At 35.8% G+C, this 14,886-nt stretch overlaps 1 protein-coding gene across 2 annotated transcripts; it reads left to right on the forward strand.

The window, feature by feature from the left end:
• Positions 1-1,230: 1,230 nt before the first annotated feature.
• Positions 1,231-3,473, forward strand: LOC149932612 (cytosolic Fe-S cluster assembly factor narfl). Of its 2 annotated transcripts, XM_090155348.1 has the most exons (9): positions 1,231-1,357; positions 1,410-1,502; positions 1,560-1,715; positions 1,779-2,183; positions 2,260-2,371; positions 2,445-2,514; positions 2,755-2,892; positions 2,954-3,111; positions 3,176-3,473. In XM_090155348.1, exons 1-9 carry the CDS (start codon positions 1,292-1,294, stop codon positions 3,412-3,414), a joined length of 1,437 nt encoding a protein of 478 aa, XP_090011474.1. In that variant the 5' UTR covers positions 1,231-1,291; the 3' UTR covers positions 3,415-3,473. The 2 variants fall into 2 exon arrangements, with proteins under 2 accessions (XP_090011474.1, XP_090011475.1); XM_090155349.1 differs by lacking the exon at positions 1,231-1,357 and having other exon boundaries at positions 1,425-1,502; positions 1,547-1,715.
• Positions 3,474-14,886: the final 11,413 nt, after the last annotated feature.

Genomic DNA, 14,886 nt, shown 5'->3' on the forward strand with positions numbered 1-14,886 from the left:
TTTAGCTCCGAGAGTGTCGAGGGAAGGAAGAAGTGCACCCCCTGAGGAGGACGTTGAAGCTGGGTGACCCCGGCCAGTTTGTCCGCCGTTTCGTTGCCTGGCACCCCCACGTGAGCTGGGCACCAAAGGAAAGTGACGGAGCGGGGATAATTGTCACATAGATCATGGATTATTGAAACAACCGGATCAGAAGAGCGCGTCAGCAGTTGGGTGAGGGCACTCTGAGAGTCGGAGCAAATAACCAGCGCACCAGGCACATTTGTCACCGCGTATGAAAGAGCCATCTGGATAGCGAGGAGCTCAACCCGGTTGATAGGATGCCCGGAGTCCACGAAGGACCTCGCGCCGACGCCGAGGGCCGGAATCGTGAAAGCCGCACCAGCAACACCCGAGTCCGAGAAGAGCGAGCCGTCCGTATAGATGACCGTAGCATCTCTGGCGTAAGGTTCGAGGGTCGCGAAAAAGAGCGCGTCAGATGGCAGGTCTCCCTTGGTAGAAGAGAGCCAGCGAGGAATGATCGTGGCCGCTGTCGGTTCCCACTCCGGTGTTCGCAGACGAGGGAGATGGGCCCTGGTGTAGTTGAAAAGCCAAGTGAGATTGTACTCCTGTGCAAAGCGCCACGCTCGAAGAGGGAAAGGAAGTCGGCCCGGTGGGAAACGGTCCTCGATTTAAGGTGACGTAATCTAAAATCAAATTTTTTTTTCAAAAATAATAAACTTTATTTTGGTGCACCTGACAACTAGGTCTTCGCACCATACACACCCTGATACAGACACTCAAAAACAAAAGAAAAAGAAAAAATATATATACAGAAAGATAAAAGTTGGCAGTCCTTTCTACTGTTTTCTCTTCTGTGTTTTTAACAAAAAAAAACAAAAAAAAACAAATGACTATATGTCTGCTTTGTGTTCTACTTGCGCTTTAAAAAATACTGGCCGCGCGAAAAATAGCACAGATATCAGAAATGATTGCCATGGCTCCGTTTTGGACCGCGGTTTTCACCCCTTGTAGATTTGTATCATATCTGCCTGTGTTTAGGGCCTGTATCTAAAATCAAATTATTATTTTCAGTAACTCAAACTAGATGGCAACGAGTCGTTGCCGTAGTCACTCTTTGAATCGTGATTGGCTGATAATGACGAAACCTCCGAAAATGTAATTGGCCCATTTTGTATTTATACCGAATCATTCTATGTTATAAGATTTCTATGTGGTTGTATGCATAGAAATCTGAGGTTGTATTGTATAGGCGGCGGAAATGTTTTTTAGTTTAAATCGGCTTTAAAATCAAATGGCGTCAGGATTCAGTGGCGTTTTGCGGTTAACAGACCTAAATGATTTCATAACACCGTCACAGGTAATCATTCAATAACTAAATGCTAATAGACACTAAACCACTTACATTTTAGGAATGTATCAAGCCAGTTCAAGTTGAAAAGAAAGGTGGTAAAGCATCAAAAATTAAAATAACAGATGATGGAAGTTATGTTGGAATTGGAGATGTAAGCATGCAATAAAAAAGTCATGATATAGTAAAATGATTTAGTTCTATTTCATAGGATGGACAATCTATGAAACTTGAGAAAGCTAAAATCACGTTAAATGATTGTCTCGCTTGTAGTGGTTGCATCACAACTGCTGAGAGTGTTTTAATAACCCAACAAAGTCAGGATGAGCTGTATAGAATTATTGAAGAAAACAAAAAACTCCAGGAGGTACTTCAATGAATAAATACATGATTCCACTTTTGAAATAATAAGGATTTATTTTCTTTGAAGCTAGGAAATTATAGTCAGCAGAAAATCATTGTTGTATCAATTTCACCACAAGCCAGAGCCTCTTTAGCTGCAAAATTTGGAATGCCTATTTTAGAAACTGCTCAAAAACTGACTGGATATTTTAAAACTCTTGGAGTTCACTATGTTTTTGACACTACAGTTAGCCGTGACTTAACTTTGCTAGAAACTGCAAACGAATTCTTAAGCCGTTATAGAAACAAAGCTGTTCAACCAAATTCTTTGCCAATGTTTACGTCTGCATGCCCTGGTTGGATCTGTTATGCCGAAAAAACTCACGGAGACTACATACTTCCTTTTATAAGCACAACCAAATCTCCACAGCAGATAATGGGGTCACTTGTAAAATCGTATTTGGCTTCTAAACTCTCTAAATCTCCCAATTTGGTAACAATCTCTAATTATTTATTTCAGTTTTGGGTTTATGGTTAAATTAGATACTTATTTTTTGGTATATTTATAGATATACCATGTTACAGTCATGCCATGTTATGATAAAAAGCTTGAAGCTTCGAGATCAGATTTTTACAATGACATTTACGAAACTAGAGATGTTGATTGTGTCATCACATCAAGTTTGTTATTAAACTATGGCATTTCAATTTGGTTTTAACAAGAAATTAAAATATTGCTCTTTTTCGTTTTTAGTTGAAGTGGAACAAATGCTAGAAGCACATCATTCATTGCGTTTGTTTGAACCAGTTGCATTGGATAACATGTAAAGAATTTATTTTATCAGGAATCGATAATGCTACTTAGAAATTAGAATGACCTGTTGCCTATATAGTATATACCTGTTATATTTGTTTGTAACACAAAGGATCTTGCCTTGGCTGTAAACCCATCATATAACCACCACAATGGCATATATAAAAATTCCAAGTAGCCTGCTGTGAATTCCTAATATTTAAGCATCATATGTGGAAAAATATTTTCTGATTTTGCACATTCCATACAGATTTCCATGTGAGGGTGGAACTGATCTTTATACGCATAAAGGCACTGGATCAGGGGGATATTCAGACTATGTTTTTGCTACAGCTGTACACAAGCTTTATGGAGTTGAATTGAGTTCCATTACCTATACAACGTTAAGGTTAAAAATATAAAAATTTCAGTTGTTTTAATTGTTTTTAACAAGGAATTTTTTTCAACAGGAATCGAGATTTAAAAGAAGTTTCTTTTGAATTTGATGGGAAAGTGGTACTAAAATTTGCAATAGCAAATGGATTTAGAAATATTCAAAATATTGTACAGAAATTGAAAAGAGGAAAATGTCCATATGCTTTTGTAGAAATTATGGCATGCCCTAGTGGTATGATACTTTTTGGTGTGTATTTGTTGTATTTTATTATTAAGGAAATATTTATTTTTATTAGGTTGTCTAAATGGTGGTGCCCAAATTCGCAGTGATAACAATGAAACTGCAGATGAATTATTGCAAACTGTTGAGAAATTATATTTCTCTCTACCAGTCAAACTTCCTGAAACGAATCCTTCTCTTCAGGAAGTTTATGATTGGCTCGGTGGCAAAGATGGGGAAAGATTTAATTCTGTAATTCGAACGTCTTATCATACTGTTGAAAAAATGTCCAATGCTTTAGCTATTAAATGGTGATTGTATATAATTATAGTTTGTAGAAAATTATGTAATTTAAATAAAATTTTATATTTTAATCGATTTGAATTTATTGAAAGCCCATTATCAAGTAGGTGGCGCTATATAATTATAGAAAAACGATTGAGTCTCGTCCCGTAGTTAAGATTATCTTTGGTCTTGTCCAAGATAATACATGGTGTTAACTAAAAAATGGACCAGGGCGAATATCTCAATGTGTTTTAACTACGATTTTGAAATTTTAGGTTATTATAGAGCGCTCAGGGGGTCAACAAACTATGAAAATTTCAATGACCTTGAACCATGTCTTCAAGGTCGTTCAAAAGTTAACTTGAGAACCGTAAGAGTTACAAAGTTGGTTCCAATTAGAAAGGTGTTCCCCGTCACATTTTATGGCTAACTAGGTTTGACTCGATCTGATTTGCGAAATAGGAAGTTGAGCAATGTTAGTCCAAAATCAAGAAGGTCGTTAAGTTGATAACGTGTGGAATACGAGTTTGGGAGCTGAAATTTTCAAACTAAAGACCCTCAACCACGATGAGGTTGTCTAACAAATTTCAGTACTCTAACAAGAGTACTTTTAAAGGTATCAGTTGAACATCGCAGTAGTGCGCCACCATTGGAGCGAATTTTTTCTGAGTTCCGGCGGGAAGTGGGTAAACGCTATCGGCAACGCGCGAGAGAGTGATTTCGAATCTAGGGTACGAAGTTTAAATTATCTTTGCTCTTACGGTTCTCAAGTTAATTTTCGAACGACCTTGAAGACATAGTTCAAGGTCGTTGACATTTTCATAGTTGGTTGACCCCCTGAGCGCTCTATAACATCCTAAAATTTCAAAATCGTAGCTAAAACACATTGTGAGATATTCGCCCTGGTCCATTTTTTAGTTAACACCCTATATAACTACCTACCCTAGATTCGAAATCAAGCTCCTTGCACGTAACGCATTCTCTTACTGAGTTCCCGGCAGAAGTCGAAAAAAACTGCCTCCATGGAGCTGGCAGGACTACCGACATCTAGTTAAAACGTAAAGTTTTAGTGAAAATTGCGACGTGGTTTTTGAATTTCGGTTTTCAAGATACCAGATATTTTGGCGTTATATTGTTTTAAAACAATAATGGTTCATTCCTGTAGCTCTAAAAATGTTTCTAAACGAAAGAAAACTAAAGGTGAGTAATATAATCTTGGGTTATCTATTGAAATTCCTTATTTCTCACCCTGCTATGGAGCCCGTTTTTTCCGACCTCCGGCGCGAACTCACAAGGAGCAGACTTGTAAATAGTGTATATTTTTAAGAGAGTCCACTCAAGGACAGTAGATACAGGGACGAGAAAGTGTATTGGCGGCCTCTGTTGGAATATATCACCTAAAACGACCTAAGCGCAAGGAGAGTTAGTTGTAAACAAAAAAATGGCGGTCACCTAATTTTAGCGGTTCGTGACGAGGCTTAAGTGTTCAAATCAAATGGGCATTTTTTTATTTACGCTCGTAGTTTTATTTTTAATTTAACATCAAAATGGTAAAAACTAACTATAATAATACTGTCCATGGTGAACCACGTCTTAACAATGGCCGCCGTTTGTTTACATCTAACTCCCCGTGAATATGAAGACGTTTAAAATCGGAATTTTTTTTCCCGCTTTCTCGTCCTTGGTCCACTGGACCCGGACCCCTCCGCCGATCTATTTTTTCGACGAGTCCAGGACTCTTCCCTCTTTCTTCGCCCCCCCCCTCGTTTAAATTTATATGTTCTTTAATCTCTCTTTATTCCTCCAAATTATATTCGAAAATAAATGGCACCTAACCAGGCAAATCCTATAAAAACATTTATTGTAATTAAAAAAGAGACAGTCAGTAATCGAGTAAATTAAAATGCTCGTAAATATTATCCCAATTAATTTAACCATTAAAGTCTTCATTTCAAACCCATAGAGCTTAATTTTTTTCTACTTTTATTCATTTTAATAAAGCGAAATTTTGGTCTTCAATGGCACTGTTACAATTACTGTGCCTAATGGAATACAGAGCAAGACTATTAATTATGGACTAATAATTTCCATACTTCGTTAGTCTTAGACTAACGAAGTATGGAAATTATTCCCCACACGGGCCACACCTGTTTAAGTTAAAAGAGGTTTTTCCCTGGTAGGCCCAAGTTTTAAAAATTGGTCATTGTTAATTTCTATAGACCAGTAGCGGCGCTAAGGGTGGGCTGAAGTGGGCTTTAGCCCCCCTGCATTTCTGAGAGGGGCCACATATTTATATTAAAAGTGCCACATATTTATATTTAAGAGGCCACATATTTGAAATTTCTTTATGTTTTTATTGCCAAGTAAAGTTTTTCGGGGGGAAAAATCTTTAAAAATCAATTCGTTTACTCAAAAAGATAGTAGACCATAAACAGATATATTCGGGAGGCGAAGGGAGCGGAAATGGAGAGAAAGTTTAATGAACAATTGAAAGAAAAGAAAGGGGCTTGAGGGAATTTCGGGAAATACCAAAGCGGGCATGCGCGTCAATGCTCGGAATCCGACGCTCGGATACTAGCTCAGAAGGGGGTCCAGTAAACGCGACGATAGCCACAACAATAAAACGACCTTGCTCTTCTCGCTTCCTGGAAAATTCTGCGGTTTTTCGATTTCACCACTTTTGCGAAATATGGTCAATGCCAGGCTCGACCGCTAAGCTGCTTTTTTTTTTAAACATTTCTTTCCATTTCGTCTTGAGCTCCAGAACGAGTCAGGTCTATTTTGAAAGTCTTCCTCGAATTTTAAGTCTTTAGTCTTTCTGTTATATTATTTTGGCAAGAGCGGACTTCTACCTCCTCGAGGTTTAAAGAAGCCCTAATGCGCTTGTTTAAAATATAAACACTTAGCTAAATGACTAGTTGATAGTTTAATTTTATTTCAAATTATTTCAACCGCCTTTTAAAGGCTAATTAACTATTAATAATTAATTTTTCCAAACAGCCTTTTTCAAGGCTAGCTAACTATTAGTAGATATATATTTTGAAAGTCTTTCTCGAATTATAAGTAGTTTAGTCTTTTCTGTTCTAATATTTTAGCAAGAGCGGACTTCTACCTCCTCGAGGTTTAAAGAAGCCCTAATGCGCTTGTTTAAAATATAAACACTTAGCTAAATGACTAGTTGATAGTTTAATTTTATTTCAAATTATTTCAACAGCCTTTTAAAGGCTAATAAACTATTAATAATTAATTTTTCCAAACAGCCTTTTTCAAGGCTAGCTAACTATTAGTAGATATATATTTTGAAAGTCTTTCTCGAATTATAAGTAGTTTAGTCTTTTCTGTTCTAATATTTTAGCAAGAGCGGACTTCTACCTCCTCGAGGTTTAAAGAAGCCCTAATGCGCTTGTTTAAAATATAAACACTTAGCTAAATGACTAGTTGATAGTTTGATTTTATTTCAAATTATTTCAACAGCCTTTTAAAGGCTAATTAACTATTAATAGTTAATTTTTCCAAAAAGCATTTTTCAGGGCTAGCTAACTATTAGTAGATATATTTTTTCCAAACCGCCTTTGTCAAGGCAAATTACTATTATTAGTTATTTTTCTAATATTTTAGAAACTTAGTCTTATTATTTACTAAGATAAATATTCCTCGAGAATTAGAAGGATTTTAGAGATACATTTTAGATAATTATATCCGGTAAATTTAACTATTTAAGTATTGACAAAATTGTAGAAATGAGTGGTAGAAAATTTCCGTCCGGAAGCCAAAGTCGCAAAAAGCGAAAAGCCAGTCAAGAATTTTTAAATTCTCAAAAAGGGGCTCTAAATAAGTACTTCAAAACATCAATTCCAGTCTTAGTACAAACTCAATTAAATGCAATTGCGAACAAACTTGACTTACCAACCACTACTGAATCTTTATAAAATCAACTTCCCCACAACGAAAACAAATCGCTAGAATCCGAACCAAAACAAAATAGTACTGACAATAAAATAAGCTTATTGAAGGACGCTATAGGGGTTCATGTTGAAAGTAATCTTTCAACTAATAAATCGAACGATGTTATAAATAAACATTCTATGTTGCAAACGAGTCAAAATGTTTTCGATAAAGTTGTAGAAGGCATTGAAGAATCAGTTATTGATAATATCTTAATAGGAGCTCCTAGTGAAAGTGAATCAAACAATTCAAATGACATTGCACTTTCATTTGTCGCTTCCAGGAATTCCCGAGAGCTCCATGAGAATAGCAGTATCGTGCACCATTTAACTCCTGCTCTATCTGATTTAAATGCAACTCAAATTATTCCTGACATTAGTATCGACATGGATTCTCCACTCGCTCTTATCATTTCCCCAAACGATTATTAGGCGTCAAAAACGAAGTTTCAATAGTATTTATTATGTAAAATATCCCTTTTTGGAATATTCTGTAGAAAATGACATGGTATACTGTTTTTGCTGCCGTCATTTTCCAAGCAGTGGTAAAAAAACATATTTCACAACTGGTTTTAAAAATTGGAAAAATATGAATGAGAAATTTCGCGAACATTTTACTTCCGAGAAATCGACCCACCAATTAGCGGAAACGAAGTACATACATTTTTTACAGTCTAAGAAACGAGGAGCTATAACTTCACAGATAAATAAGCAACACCGTTTAGATACTATTCGAAACAGAGAAGTTTTATCCGCCCATGTGCAAATTGTTTTAACATGCGCTCAACAGGATATCGCGTTAAGAGGGCATCGAGAGAACGACGATCAGCAAAATCGTGGAAATTTCATTGAAATCCTAGAATTGTTAAAGCGCATATCACCTGACTTAAAGAAAATAGTAGATAGCATGCCCAATGTAGCAAAATATACCCACGGATCAATACAAATCGAGCTTATTAACACTAGTGGTGCACTTGTTCAAAGAATGATTATTCAGGATATTAATGATTCGGGTGGTTTTTACGCAATAATTGCTGACGAAACTAGGGACAAAGGCGGTGTAGAACAACTAAGTGTTTGTGTTCGATTTACCACCACTAAGGGAGAGGTTCTTGAAAGGTTTTTGTCTTTTGTTGATTTACATAAATTTGACGCTGAATCTTTATCTTCCGCGATTATTAATATTCTTTTATCAAATGGGTTAAAAATATCATACTGTGTAGCGCAAACATATGACGGAGCGAGTGTAATGAGTGGAAGTAAATCGGGAGTGAACATTAGGATTAAGGATGCTGTGGGTGGGATGTGTCCATATGTGCACTGTTACGCCCATCGCCTAAATTTAGTTTTGGTGGATACCTGTAAGAATGTACCAATAATTCGTGAAACACTTGGTTTGTTACAGGCAATTTATACATTTCAAAGTAATTCGTCACTTCGAAGTGAGTATTTTCAAGAGGCCCAAAAAGAGCTTGAATACGATGTAATATTAAAATTACCCCAGAGTTGTGACACTAGATGGTCCAGTAAAAAAAAATGTATACATTTTTTTAGAACTAGATATAATGCGGTAGTTTTAGCTTTAGAAAACTTAATTGAAAGTGGCAAATCTGAGGAAGCAGCCGAATGTAGAGGGTACCATTCCCAGCTTCGAAATTTCAGCATTTTATTAATGGTCGTAGCATTAGATGAGATTTTAGGCGTAACAAATGTGTTGTCTGAATATTTGCAAAATGCAAAAGTAGTTATAACTCAAGCCGTAGCAATTTGCGGTGCCACAATAAAAAAGTTAGAAACAGACCGAAATTCTGAAAGATTCGATCAAAGAAAAGAATAGTTCCGTCAAAGTACCCATGAAAAGAAAAATTATTCAAAACAAAAGGTTAAAAGGTACCATAATAACGGGTACTATAGGAAGTCGGGAAACGGAGTTCAAAACCATTGGCGACCAACTTAAAGCAACTTATTTTGAAATTTTAGATAGATTCGTATTAGAAATGAAAAAAAGATTGTTAGAAAATGGCTCTATTTATGAAGAACTTTGCGCATCAGACCCAAATTCGAGCGAGTTTTTGAACGTTGAAAAAATTACTGCGTTTTGTAAAAACTACAAAAGATTTAATTTTGAAATGGAGTCTCTGAAAAATCAGGTCAACGTTGCTAAAATGTTATTTAGTACCAAAAGCGGTGAAAACATAAACACAGAAAGTTTGCAAACGCAGCTTGAAACCAATGAATATCTTAAACCTCAAAATTTGCAAAATGTTTCCGATTGCTATAAATATTTATTGACATACGAGCAGGCATTCCCAGATCTCGTAAAATATTTCCAAATTGTATTATGCATACCTGTTGCTAATACTATTTCAGAGCGTAGTTTTAGTACACTTAATAGACTCGAATCATTTTTATGAACAACAATGTCTGAAAATCGATTAACAAATTTAGCCTTGCTCTCTATAAATAGAGATTTATCTAATAGGTTAAGAGTCAATCCTTTGTTGGTTGTTGACGAGTTTAGTAAAAAAAAGAGAAGAGTGCAATTTATACTTTGAGTTAAATTTTCAAATTTTTAAATATGTAGAAGCTATAAGAGACATATTGGAGGGCAAGCCACAGCTGCCACCAAATTATAAGGGGTAACTAAAATGGTAAGGGCCACAAAATTCTTAGGGGCCACAAAATATTTAGCCCACCCGTGAAAAAACCTTAGCGCTGCTACTGCTATAGACCTCACAGATAAGTAGATAGGGGAGCTCTAGCTCCGCGGGGAGTCCGACTAATATTCGGAGAGCTGAAATAGCGGCAGTCAGTATACACTATACAGATGCCTCAACGAGAAAAATAATTCTACTTTTTATTTAATTCTCGAAATTATCCCTCTTTTTACACAGCGAACGATATAATTTGAAGGAGTCCCGTGGACTCTTTACCTCCTTCTAAAGACATTTTTTTAGGAGTCCCGTGATTTTTTTCAGGGGTTTTTGACGCGTGGACTGCCGCTATTTACAAGTCTGACAAGGAGAGTACCCGAGGTGTTTATTGCCGATTTTGTTCAAATTCGGGCGTAATGTAGACCTATATGAGATCAAGGACAGTAAATACAGGGACGAGAAAGTGTATTGGCGGCCTCTGTTGGAATATATCACCTAAAACGACTTAAACGCAAGGAGAGTTAGTTGTAAACAAAAAAATGGCGGTCACCTAACTTTAGCGGTTCTTGACGAGGCTTAAGTGTTCAAAACAAATAGGCATTTTTTATTTACGCTCGTAGTTTTATTTTTAATTTAACATCAAAATGGTAAAAACTATCTACAATAATACTGTCCATGGTGAACCACGTCTTAACAATGGCTGCGGTTTGTTTACATCTAACTCCCCGTGAATATTAAGACGTTTAAAATCGCAATTTTTTTCCTGCTTTCTCGTCCCTGTATCTACTGTCCTTGATGAGATATGAAATTTCCCAAAAGGAGACGTTGCACCAGAGATCCTGGCAGTTATAGAGATGCGAAACTTCGCCGAAAACCCGACCAAAAATGCAAGCATCAGCGCCACCCTTCGGCCGGAAGGAAGCGCCCGTTTCAAGCCGAGAGACGCAAAAATTGTAAACAACGGTAACAATCCTAGGATCTCTGCGATTACTCCCCACGTACAGGCGTCGCTGCGATCGGCAAAAATTTGAAAAAAAACTGGTTTGCTTAGGGTATAGGGAGTTTCGCATCTCTATAACTGCCAGGATCTCTGGTTGCACTACCCATTTGATTTGCCATGGCAACCGAAAATGTTTTTGACCACTTACAATCAAAATAAAATTTTTTGCTTATTTTACCCAAAATTTGTTACAAATTTACCCTAAAAATGTTTCAATTTACCCAAATTTGATGAAATTTATCTAAATGTGGTCCAAATTACACATTTCGTGATTTTCAAAATTTTTCAAAATTTTCGTAGCTGTGAAACCGAGAAAATCCCATGCTTTTTTAAATGGAGATTTTACTGTTTTAAGTGATCAAAAACTTTTTCGGTTGCCATAGCAAAACGAATGTGTAGTGCAACGTCCCTTTTTGGGAAATTTCATATCTCATATAGGTCTACATTATGCCCGACTTTGAACAAAATCGGCAATAAACACCTCGGGTACTCTCCTTGTCAGCTAGGAGCAACAAACACAACACAACACACAAGGAGAACGCAACCCGTCAAAAGTCGTGGACTTTCTTGTGTACGCTTTTCATTGGCTAGATGCTTTAGCGCCTGCTGCCGTCGGAAGGGGAAAATTCGGAAATTGTCTTCCCCCCGCCCGTAAAACGTTCAGCGTAAAGGCTCGTGACGCTCGTCCAATGAAATTCGTACACAACCCTTCTTTAGCGTGTTTAAAGGCTAGCTGCGTTCTCCTTGTGTTTGTTGCTCCTAGTTGTCAGTAAAAGCCCTAGATATAAGAAATGTATATAAAGGTCTAGATAAATTTCGGGGCGTCTAAGCCTAACATAAAATACGGAATTGACACCTAGCAGACACCGAGGAAGGCACGTGACCAAGAGCGCGAGCTTTCTTAGCATTTTAGTACTAAGTGCTTGACCTTTCCGCAGGCCGTAGTCTTTAGACACCATCTGTTGGTGACTTTCAGTATAATTTTTAAGCAGGAGACAATGGCTCTCGCGACGATAGCACGAGCTTTCTTACCGATAGATAGCGCCTTATAAGGATAGCCTGCAGAAATAACGCGTTTTTGCTAGCTGTCACCATATTCACTCCCTTTGAAATATTTTATCTAGACCTTTATATACGTTTCCTATTCTGCCCTACATTTCAGAAACGCATTATCTCCAAAAAGCTGTTTTCGAGAAAAATCGCTTTTTGTGATATTTATAAAAAATATGAAAATTAAACTAACTAGAAATGAGGAAATTAATTTATTTGGCGTATTTTTTAACGAAGATTCGGAATATGACATTACCAATGACTTAAATTACTTGGATGTTTGAATAATGCGACATAATGCGTTTTGAACGTTACCAAAAGAACAAAACACTGCGCAGAAACGCATGATTATAAACACATAATGCGTTTCTGCGCAGTAAATTCCAACTCCTGAGTCAAAACAGAAACGCATTAAATGCAATTTGTTGCATTTCTAATTATAATCGGACGATTCCACAAAAATCGTGTTTGTCAGAGTACCTAGGCTTAGTTATAAGTTAATTTGAAAGGAAAATAATCAAAATAATTAGTAAAGAATAACTTAAGTAAACTCACTATCTTAACATTATAAATATATTATCATAAGTTAAATACGTAGTAAAGAATAACTGGAGTAAAGTAACTATTATCTTAACATTATATATTATCATAACTTAATTAAAAATAATTAATTAATGATATTATATAAGTTACTTATAAATGAGGTTAGTATTAAAATAAAAAAATAATTTTTTTTTATTTGTAACATAACATTCTATATAACGTTCTATTCTTTGGCCAATCCACGACTCTTTAGTAAGTCATCGCTATTGTTGTTTTCTCTCAGCTCCATCCAAAATAATCTATGAATCACGGGGATTCAACAAATAATTTCATGAATTAGTTTAGCTTTCTTGGAAGGATTAATTGCCCATTGAAAAGTAGTCGGAAATGAAGGAAAAACATTTAAATACAGAGGTGGGCAAAAATTGCGAGCGCTCGAATTTGAAAATAGTCTCGGAATGAGTGAGCACTTCAAATTCTAAGTTCAGCTGATCTATTCAGAAAGAGAGACAAACTGAGCAAGCTCAAGGCGAGCGCCGAATTTTCTTTTCAGCGGCTGAATGTTCACGACGCGGTGAGCGAGATCAGCCGATCGACGGGCTAGCCTGCTCACTTTTAAGCGATACTCCCTCTAGCGGCGTCGCGGTTTGTTCAGTTGAAAGCGCTTACGGCGGGTCGAGAAAAATCTACCCGATAGATTCAATTGGACGTTCAATTTTGAAAGCTAGTAGAGCGCGGATTTGATCACGTTGAGCAATGGGCTGGTTTTTTCTTCAAAAATCGCTCACCGGGCGGCGAACCTATATTGAAAATATTTTATTTTTCTCATCGATTTGTCCATTCTTTTTTTAATCAATTTCGACTCGAATAATTATTTTCAGAGTTATTTTCACAACGATTTGTATACTCTAACATTAAAAAAAAACATTTTATATAAATATAAGCGGTTATAGATTCCTCGCTGTATAGTGATTAGCTACAGAGGTATCATAAGTAACATAACCAATAAGTATGACACTTTCTAAAATGTTAATACGAATTTCCCTTACAGAACCTTGTGTAGTAATAGTACATTTGAATAACAAACAGAAGTGGGTGGTACTAGGCGGTATATACGAACAAATAAATTAATAATAAATAATAAATAGGCCTAATAAATAATAAATAATAAATAGGCCTCATAAATAATAAATAATAAATAGGCCTAATAAATAATAAATAATAAGTTAATAATTAATAATATAAAATAAATAATAAATAAATAATAATTAATAAATAATAATTAATAATTAATATATATAATTAATAATATATAATATTATCTCGACACGATAGCACCTGCACCAAAGACTTGGGTGTTATATTTGACAAAGGCCTGTATTTTCATAGTCAAAATGTCAAATTCATAAAACATTAGGTTCCTGTAAACGCTTGTTGGGAGTAATACTCAAACACGCGAGAAATATAAGATCTTCTCGTCATTTTGTTTTATTATTTCAGGCCCTTGTGCGCTCAAGAGCGATGTTTGGTTCCTTAGTTTGGGGTGGTTGTACTACTAAGGTAGTCGCTACAACCGTTATAGCGACTACCTTTTGTTAAAAATTGAATCAATTCAAAGAAAATTTATCGACAATCTTTATTTCTTCTTTTTAAAAAACACTCGTAAATACAATTATTTAAGATTTTGGCTTAAACACATTGTACGATTCTCGTAAGCAAGTGGAACTTGCATTTTTGTACAAATTAGTTAATAATATAATTCCTTGTAATATATATTTCGGCCTTGACATATTTTAGGCACTAGGGGTTTCGGTGTTGAAACTTGAAAGAAACCTGGATTAGGCAATAACTCTGGAAATCAGTTCAGTTATGTTTTTTTAATAATAATCAGGAATTTTTATTACGTTACATATGGTGGTATATATAAGAGTTAGTTATAATAATAATAATAATAATAATAATCCAAGAAAAGGATACCCTCTTCAGCCCATTGGGTAATTTTCAAGAAGTTCCCTTTAAACCGCGCGAGATTATTTTTGGATTGTTAGCCCTCCCCTGGTCCCAATAACGCTATGGTTGTTTCACTTGTTCTTTATTGTTCCGATTGAACCGAAACCAAGCTCACAATTTCAAATGTACTAGAAAAAATGACAAATTTAAGCGACTATTTACGTAACAATATACAACTCTACAATGTGATTGAAAATTTGTAATGCAAAGATGGAATTAATTCAATCTATATGGTTTTACTAAATAAAATCCTATAGGCCAGAGTGACCTTAATAAAAATAAAGTTAAATTAAATGTCGTC

This window comes from Leiobunum rupestre, chromosome 8 (assembly GCF_980474605.1).
Source record: "Leiobunum rupestre chromosome 8, qqLeiRupe1.1.hap1, whole genome shotgun sequence".
In the NCBI taxonomy this organism is placed as follows: Eukaryota; Metazoa; Arthropoda; class Arachnida; order Opiliones; family Sclerosomatidae; genus Leiobunum; species Leiobunum rupestre.